This window comes from Nuphar pumila, chromosome 16 (genome assembly GCF_984573655.1).
Source record: "Nuphar pumila chromosome 16, dmNupPumi1.hap1.1, whole genome shotgun sequence".
NCBI lineage: Eukaryota > Viridiplantae > Streptophyta > Magnoliopsida > Nymphaeales > Nymphaeaceae > Nuphar > Nuphar pumila.
The window spans coordinates 78,556,645-78,566,598 of NC_143264.1; the positions used below are offsets into that span (position 1 = coordinate 78,556,645).

Consider the following 9,954-nt stretch of genomic DNA (forward strand, 5'->3'; position numbering starts at 1 on the left):
AAAGAGGATTTCACAGAAGTGAGAGTGAGCACACTTTATATGTAAAAGGATCAGGTACTGACTTTCTTATTGTCTGTGTTTATGTAGATGACATAATTTATACAGGCTCGTCAAGTACACTTTTTGAAGAATTTAAAGAGGACATGATGCATGAATTTGAAATGTCAGATTTAGGGTTGTTACACTATTTTCTTGGACTTCAAGTTCAACAAAGTGTTGATGGTATTTTTATTTCTCAAGAAAAATATGCTTTAGACTTACTTGAGAAGTTTAACATGGTGTCATGCAAGCCGTGTTCCACTCCCATGAATACTAATGAGAAATTATCAGTACATGATGGTACTATGAAGGCTGATGAACGGTTGTATAGAAGTTTGGTTGGAAGGCTAATGTATCTTACACAGACTCGTCCAGATATCGTATTTCCTGTTGGCCTAATTTCAAGGTTTATGCAATGTCCAACGATACATCAACTTGGAGCAGCAAAACGGATCCTTCGTTATATTCGAGCTACCACTAATTATGGGATTTGGTACAAATCAAATCCTGAGTTTAAATTAACTGGCTTTACTGACAGTGATTGGGCTGGTTTTGTAGATGACAGGAAAAGCACAAGTGGATTCATCTTTAATCTTGGATCAGGAGCCGTGTCATGGATGTCAAAGAAGCAAGCAACAGTGGCACTTTCATCTTCAGAAGCAGAGTATGTTGCTGCAAATGCAACTGTATGTCAAGCAATTTGGATAAGAAGAATTTTGGCGGACTTGCATCAAGAACAAGCGAATGCAACAGAACTCTATTGTGACAATCAAGCAACCATTGCCATGACAAAGAATCCTGTGTTCCATGGACGAACCAAGCATATTGAGTTACGTCATCATTTTATCAGAGAAGCTGTTGCAGATGGAGTTGTAGCAATGAAATATTGCTCTACAAATGACCAAATTGCAGATGGATTTACAAAAGCACTTAGCTATTCAAAGTTTGTGAAATTCAGATCTACTTTAGGTGTATCGAGTTTTGCATCAAGGGGGAGTGATAGAATATGATGCAAAAGGGGGTTACGTGAATGGGTAACCATAAGTCATGGGTTAGTGGATATGCGTTAGAGACGTTTTAGAATCCACGATTGTGTTGTGGTTCTTAAACTTAAGGAGTAAGTTATGTAATTCATAAGTTATAAATGGGTCATGAGTAGTGGCTATTAATGAGGAAGTGACAGTTATAGGTTTACCTTTTTAGCTATAAATAGAGGTCTTGGAGGTTGTACGAGATGTGTAATCTCTCTCCTTTTGTTTTTACTTTGTGTTAAAGATTTTCAATATTTTACTCCATTGTTGAGTTAATATTTTATAGCGTTGCTGCATATATCTTTACTTTATTCCAACACTAAATTAAGCAAGTCCAAGAAGGTCTCATTTGATGATTATATAAGAGGCAAGTCCAATAAAGACACCTCTAATGAAGACAAGTTTTTAAGGATAATTTGGTCATTTTAACTTTCTACGATTTGACTTGACTCAGCCCAAATCAGATTGGGTTCGGTTTGAGTTTAGAACACTATTTATACTAAACCTGGTCTAGACCTAACTGGGTTTGGGATTAAACCTATCTAGGATCTCTAAAATTCATCTCAGATCTGCTTAATCTAGATTTATTTCTGATATGGATCCAGAATAGATCCAACTAATCATAAACTTGATCCAGACCCATTTTTAGTCTAGATCCAAAGCTAATCCATTCAGATTCAGTTCTGATCTGAATCCAAGAATAATACATCCATATTTGGACTGGATCCAAACCTAGTTTTGTCTAGATCTGTTTCAACCTAGATCAATTCAGATTAACTGAATCAAACTAGATCCAGACCCAGTCTGATCCAGTTTAATCTAGACCCAAACAAGGAACTCGAAACTCTCTTAGACTTGATTTGATTTAGTCTGGATGAATTCGATCAATTGAGACGAGCTCAAGAACTTGTTGGCCAGACGCGATCTGGACTGACCTGGACCGGGTCGGTCTTAGTTGAAACTGACTCGATTTGGGTTCACACCCAGACCGGTTTGGTCAGACCGACTCAGTTTGGTTCTGCCCAAACCGGTTTGATCGACCAAGATGCCTTTTTTTTAGCTAGTTCAGTTTGGGTCTCACCAAGACCAACTCAGTTGAATCTCGATAGACTTGACTCGGTCTGGTTTACACCTAGATTGAGTCGGTTCTGCCGACTCAATCAACCAAGGGGGTTGAGGTTGTCGTCTCTCTCTCTCTCTCTCTCTCTCTCTCTCTCTCTCTCTCTCTTTGGAGCGATATCGATAGCTGGTGGTTACCAGCTTTCTCCCATGCTGCAAAGGTTGAGATCGCCGGCTTCCTCAACTTCTCCCTCTTTCTTTCTTTTTCGCTTCTTTGTAATGATGCTGGCAGCCATGGCTATCGGCCTTTTCTTTTTCACTCATGAATGGAATGACACAAACAATTATTTGGCGATCCTCAAAGTGCACCACAATACATTGCACGGCTGTAAACCCCAATTTCAACAAAACCCTAATTCATGCACGGATGCATGCACTTGCAACGAACCCACACACATGCACACTACAGATACTGCACGCACACACACGTGCGCACACTTACATATCGATTTACGTAGAGTGACTGTGAATGAGGCATGCCAAAGGCCTTAATTAGTCCAGTTGAAGCAGGATACTCAAGTTCATGGGGTACATGTAGCTTGTAGAGCCGGTCATGAACCGGCTAACAATGATCCTGCATGCCCTCTCAGTTGGATGGAAGGCGTCCCAAAATGCATAGATGTCTCTGTTAGGGCACAAATTTGACAAGGGAGTGCATAACCCCAACCCATTGAATGGCCCCTGCCCGCAACAAGCAACCTTTGATGTCACAAACCCTAAAACCCAAAAAACAATACCATACAATTAATGCATTAGCAAGATTGATCACATAACATTAAATACTCTAAAGTTCGAACAATGCGGAATACCTGCATTTAGCGTGTTAGAATTTGAATTTTTCCCTTTTCTGGAAGGAAGATGTCAAGAAATATAACCTTTTTTTTTTTTTTTTGCACTGTCACATGGGCATGAGTCATGACACGACACGTGACACCTAGTGGATACAATTTTTTAAAGGTTATTAATACTTTTTGTCACATATTAAAATATCAAAACAACTATTCAATACAATAGTAAACAATCCGTGCCCTCGTGTCCTATTTTGCAAAAAAACTGTGCACTCGTGTCGCGAACTGTTATGGAGCATTGACGGATTAGTATCGGTGTCTTTGCGGCATAGTTGGCAAGCCCATCTCTCTCTCATACACGCACATGGAATCAAGCAACTGGTATGGACAGTAAGGTCCCAACCAAAGGTTTTCAAACGTTTACATGGGAACTAGGGATGACAGTGCTGCCCCGCCTCACCCCGTTTGGACTGGGGATGGAGGACATGAAACGGGATGAATGCAGGGATGGACTTACGCTTTCCCCCCACCCTGTTCTGTCCCGTCCCCAATCCTTCTTTAGGGATGGCCAAGGGAAAATGGGGCACCGCCCCGCCTCACCCCATTTGGACAGGGGATGGAGAACATGAAACGGGGATGGAGGTTAAAATCAAAACCCATACAGGAATAGAGGGTAGGATTTTTAGATGGGGCAGGGGTGGAGACTTTGTCCTGTGTCTACTGCCATCACTAATGGAAACCATAAAAAGCCAATCACTCATGAAATATATGGGGCATTTCTACGTTATGTAATCCAAGAATTGTCAAAATGATCCGAAGACACGGGATTCATATTGGACTTGAAAGTTTGAATTTTTTTTCAAAAAAAATTAGACATGGGGACACGACTTTTTTTAATTTTTAACCAATAAAAATTGTTTTTGAATGTTTTAACATTAAAATGCCTTTTTATTGAAATAAAATTAATATATAACAAAATATTATTTAAATAAATAAAACAATGCCATACATGTTGTGCCCGAGTCGGCCTGTCCCATCATGTCACTAGGGACACGCGTGACATAGCCAGGAATCTAGAAAAGTTCCGGATTTCATGCGAGAACCAATCCTACCTGAATCATTTGAAAATAAAATTAAACATGGACAGTACATGACGTACACCACTATGAGTTTTTTTCTTTTAAAGCCAATTATATGTTCTCCCGAGAACACGCATTGTAGGCTGGGTTCCCACTGACCATACCTCAATGAGGGTTAAATTTGAGAAAGGATCGATGCTGTTCATCCATGTGATGTGAACGGAGACCAGAACACCACACCATGAATAAATAACTTGCTGCGTAGATGGGTAGCACAACTTGCTTTTGTTTTTAACAGTTCATTCTTCGCACTGTAGAGTGCGAAGAATGAACGGTTAAAAAAACAAGCAAACTGATGCTGTTCTGGATGCCGTTCATCACATGTGAGTCAGCTTGCTTGTTTTTTTTTAAAAGCATATCAGGTTAAAAGCAAAACGATCGATACAGACCAATGTCACAAATCTTTGCAAAAGGGAAAATCCTGTATAACATTTTATTTTTTTCTCCCAAAAAAATCACGATGAATATCAAATATAAAAAACTACAAAAAATAGGAAAGAAAAAATATATTCAATGTTAAAAAATTTAAAAACATTTTGGATGGTGTAAATATCATGATGTTTCTCATAACAGGCTTTATTTTTAAAATACCATGATATTTTTAGGATTATATCAGTGTTTGACATGATTTTTATCTTTTTTTTTTATAAGCTCGTGAGTTTTTTTATTTATTTACATAGAGAAACCATCCTCAGAAACATAGACCTAGCCGCGCTGGCTTTGCCTGCCCTACTTATGGTCACTGTCTTGATAGCTTAAAACTTCTGAGGTTATTAGTGTAAAAACCTCAGATCTCTGTTGCCCACCAAGGGGTACACCCCGCTTCGGCCTGGGACTCACAACCATGGCTTTTGAATTTGTGATGTCCCTTTAACATGGTGACATTCACGAGTCGCCAGTACCACATGAGCGGCGCCCTCGCATGCAGGCAGACATGAACATATATACTCACCATAGGCTTGTGGCTGAGCGATGAAATCCATGTGCATGTCGAACGCGTTTGCGGCGATGAACACGTCCGAGCCAATCTGGCCGTTGAGTTGGCTCAGCATCTGCACCAGCTGTTGGTTGTACATGTTTGCAGCCCGCTGCAGCTCCACATCACAATTCCCATCCCTACTTCTCAATGCTAGCTGTGAAGGCACACACCCTAGTGGGCCAGTGGTTGTCACCATCACTCTTCTTGCTCCAAGCTCATACAATCTCTGCACTCACAACGTACCAACATTCAAATACTTCACCAAAATGCAATAAACCTTAACTTCTTTTTAACCTTTTGCCAATTAGGGCTAAATCCTCGTGAGTTCCTCATCATTCAAACAAAACAAAACAAAAAATAAATGAAGAAAAAGGAGCTTAATTACCACTAACACTTTCTTATACTCGACAATGAGATAGCCAACATAGTCCGGAAGCGCGAATTGGCGCGACCTCGCAGAGAATGGTACTAAGTAGTAATTGTTCACAAAATCATTCCCACCTAGTGAGATTAGCACCAGTGCTCCGTTCACTAATCTCTGCATCTCTTCAGGCCCAATCAAGGCGCTCACTCTTTGTTGGTACTGTTGAAAATACTCCAATTGCTTGTAGATCCTTATAATGGTAATCTGCATTTTGACATTTTAATCTTTGGGTTAAGTAATCTGGTTCTACTACCATATGACAGAAATAATAAAGCCTTTGGATGGTTAATATAAATCCATTTAAAATACTGCAATCATGGTGTGACTAATGAGGTCAGAATCTAGCAGTAGCTTACAAATTGGAAGCCAGTATCGTTGAGGATACCAATTCCAGCAGAAGCAAAGTTGGCACCCACAAGCAGCCTCTCTCCACTAAGAAATGGGCTCAGATAGGGCAATGTGGATTCTGCACCTATGCTCTCACCTAGCATGAGCCATATAATAACTGTTAGTTTTATACATCACATAGAATGCAATAGAGGTTATATGCTAGTGTCATGCATGTATCACAGAATGCAATAGAAGTTCAGACTAAGTGAAGCCATTAATGCTGATCTGCTCAATGGTAGTGTTAATTTCAGGCTTGAATGAAACCATTGTTATACTCACTGATAATGTCAGGGATGTTAAGGCCATTAGAGAAGCGGCCTGTTGGCCTATGAGTTGGGTAGTCGATGCCGTAAGGGGGTGAGTCGGCACGGGCGGTGGTAGCCAAGAAGTCATTGTTTCCGTTGTCGACGATCGAATCGCCGAACACGAAGAACGCGCGTGCTTCCGTTTGCACGAGAAGATTGGTTAGAGCTAGGCTTAGAAGAGAGGAAATGAAGGCCAGAGTAGGAGACATGGTGGCTAACAGGCTCAGGCTATGATGACTTAAGGGATGATGGCTTCTCTCTTGCCCATGTATTCAGTGGATGCAGCAAAAGGGTCATTTATACACAGCGGTGCCCTAGTGTCTAACGTGGCGGATCAGGTCATATGGCATATGATGGGGCTTCTATCATATGCTGATCCTTTGATGGTTCGAACAAGGCAAAACCTAACTAACCAGGTGAACACGTGGCACAATCCAGGCTTTGATCGATGTGGCAGTAGCAGCTGAAAACACAGTTACCTGAAGTCCTGTTTTGAAATTGACATTTTCAGCTGTCTGACGTGGCACGTGGGGGGGGGGGGGTGCTGATCTGGCACGATGCCCACGTCAAGATCCGAGATCTGTCAAACACTGGATCTCAGATCGGATCTGGGATCCAAGATCATTATTTTGCTAGGCTCGCAAAATGAAGAGGGGAAGGAATTTGAGGTGGGTATCACTAGAGGAAATTGTTTAATTAATTTCGTTCATTTGACACAAAAATGATTTAACAAGATCACAAAAAAAGTTCTCCAAAAATAACAACGGTCAATTTTAAGCGATACTACAATGTGTCTTGTGTCCGCAATCATTTCAAGGTTTTTGTATGAACCCAAGTCTCTATCATATAGCTAGGGGGGTCTCAACTGGTGGGGTTTGTTTCCGACCAGGTGAAACCAGACTTAGCCCCAATTTTCGGGTCTGTACTTGAGTTTTACATTGAAAATTATGGGTCTTAATCGGGAACTCAGGTTGGGCCCAGCTCTAGTATAAAATTTTACAAACTATACCTGGCTCCATGTATTAATCAAACCTTCAGGTCCAGACTTGAGCCTTAATTATGTCTTCTTCTTATTTATCACCATACCCGAACCCGATAGGGCTTGGTACAGGTCGGGTCCGGGTAAACCCGATCCATTGACACCCCATGTTCTCTCCAAATAAGGGCATGCAGTATCCTATGACACATGATGTTGTGCATCATATGTCAATCCTAGCCGTCCAATTCGGGTGACAATTCATTTGGATGGTTAGGATCGACCCCGACCCCGGGCTCAGAGGCCGAGCTGCGCTAGCTCAGCCTGCGGTACTTAGGGTCTCTGTCCGTGTTGGCCTACTGCCTACTACCATGAGACTAACTCTAGTTGCTTTCATATGTACCCAAACCCATGGACGTCCTGCTATATTCTCCAATGCTTCTCCATTTATGAAGTTGTCCATAAACTGAAGGTAGATGGATACAGCATTTCCCTGACAGTGACATAAATTTGTGAGGTAGGACTTTAAATAAGAGTGGATGAATCCAACTCCCCCCTCCCTAGAAAATAAACACAACCCCACCATGCAACAAAAATCATCCCTAAACCAAGTAGTAACCCTAAATTTGGGGGTCCTATAAATGCCTCAACTAAATGCTGCTAACTATGAGTAGCCTTCCTTAACCTTTTTTTTTTTTTTTTGATAATTTCTTCCCTACTCCATACCCCAACATTATTTTTCCGGTCATTAAATTCAAGAAGGTACACCATTAAAATTTCAGCCTACCAACATTAAATTTATGTTTCTCATGTCAGAGATGTTTCCAATCCTTCATCTCACCATAAATATACTGGAAACGTACAATTTGCCATCTGCCAAAATGAGCTCCCACTTCTTGAACCCACCTTTGCTCTTTTGGAGAGCAGATCAAGTGATCTGTCGATTCACTTTTAAAAGTGATTTGGCATCCTCACCGTCCACAATGTACACGAAGACCATTAGGTTCTTGTGGGAGGAAGCAATGGACCGTGAAGATGTCAAATCACTTTCACCTCATCTGCTCTCGTCTCGTTAAGCTGTCTCTTTCTCCTTATTAATTAGGCTTCACTAGAATGGTTTGACCAAGAGAGAATTGTTACTGTATTGTTGGAAACGAGAGAGTTTTACGCTGACATGAACAGAGACCGTAGGTACGGCAGGTTGAGCATGCACGAGTAAAATTGATATACGCTAAAATGATACATGCTAGGTGGGTTTTTCTACCTTTAGGTGTTTTTTTCCCACATCCAACCCCATAAATGTGTTGAGAATGGTTGATTTATGGGGAATTCACACCTAGATCATGTGTTTTTTTATGAAAAAAATGATATTTGAAGCCTCAAAATTTTACAAAGATTTTGAACTGTTGATTTTTTGAACCTTATAAAAACCCACCCAATGTAGTTGATTTTTTTATCCCTATAAAATCAACTACATTGATTACAGCCGTGTAGTCAGAATTTAAAAATAAAATGAAAATCTCATTTAGCACGTATCATTTTGCATATATATATATATATATATATATATATATATATATATATATATATAAACTTGTACGTACATAATCACTTTTGAACATGACCAAAATGAACTAGCGCGTGATGGACGCTCGGCACGAGTTTGTTTTGGTCATGTTTAAAAGGGATCATGCACCTTCCTGTTACTGTATATATATAAGGTAAACTATGTTCATATGCAGTTGATACATAACTACAACTTATATAATAGATCCATAATCTCTTTTACATAAAAAGACCTAATAAAATTTTAATCATTAATGTGCACTATTTGTGCTTGTCATTGTTTTATTATTATTATTATTATTATTATTATTATTATTATTATTTTGGTGCAAATTTTTTAGTCCATATAATTAAAAATTTGACAGTTAAATGTGTTTGGATCCTACTAGGTAAGGTAATTCTTCTATACATTTAAATAAAAGTGTGTTTGTGTTGGAATAATGTTTGTTGCCTTGGTGTGTGTGTTTAAGAACCCTCTAGTGAAAATTGTTAATTAAAAAAAATGCACTTCTAACCCACCGGATGTGATATATATATATTTGGTTTAGTAGAAGATGGTCCTCCTATCTAGGGATGGAAGTAGAACGAGGGAAAACAGGGCCCCACCCCGTTTGAACCGGGGATGGCACACATGAAACGGGATGAAGGTTAAAATCAAAACCCGTGAGAGGGGGATGGACTTACGTTTTCCCCTGCCCCACCCCTCCTTGCTCCGCCCCGTACCCTATTCACGTTAATAAAATAACTAAAATGCTTTTAGGGATGGCAATGGATCGGAGAGAAACAGGGGCCTGCCCTGCCTTGCCCCATTTGGACCCCGGATAGAGGACATGAAATGGGGATGGAGGTTAAAATCAAAACCCTTACGTAGATGAAGGTGGGGATGGAGGGAAAATTTTTGAGATGGGATGGGGTGGAGACCTTGTCCCACGCCTCTGCCCCGATCCACTGCCATTCCTACTCATATCATGTCTTGCTCGCATGCGGATTTTTAGAGACTTGAGAAAAACAGCATAAACACCAGCCTAATTTGAGCAGCGCCTGGGTTGTTTAAACTTGGTTCACTTCAAAATGGGTTCAAGCTCAATTTGAGCTCGGAGACAAGCTTGAACTACATTGTTGAAAGTTTGTTCAGTTTCAAGCTCTAGCCAAGCCAAGCTTGACTATTGTTCCAAATAAAATTTACCAGTAAAGGGAC

General features: G+C 40.3%; 1 protein-coding gene across 1 annotated transcript; it reads right to left on the bottom strand.

Annotated features, from left to right (window-relative positions):
- Nucleotides 1-2,681: 2,681 nt before the first annotated feature.
- LOC149813738 (GDSL esterase/lipase At5g33370-like) lies at nt 2,682-6,423 on the bottom strand. Its single transcript, XM_089991925.1, has 5 exons — nt 6,189-6,423; nt 5,876-6,003; nt 5,481-5,723; nt 5,069-5,321; nt 2,682-2,905 (listed from the first exon to the last, which is right to left on the bottom strand). The coding sequence occupies exons 1-5, from the start codon at nt 6,421-6,423 to the stop codon at nt 2,682-2,684; spliced, it is 1,083 nt and encodes a 360-aa protein (XP_089848051.1).
- Nucleotides 6,424-9,954: the final 3,531 nt, after the last annotated feature.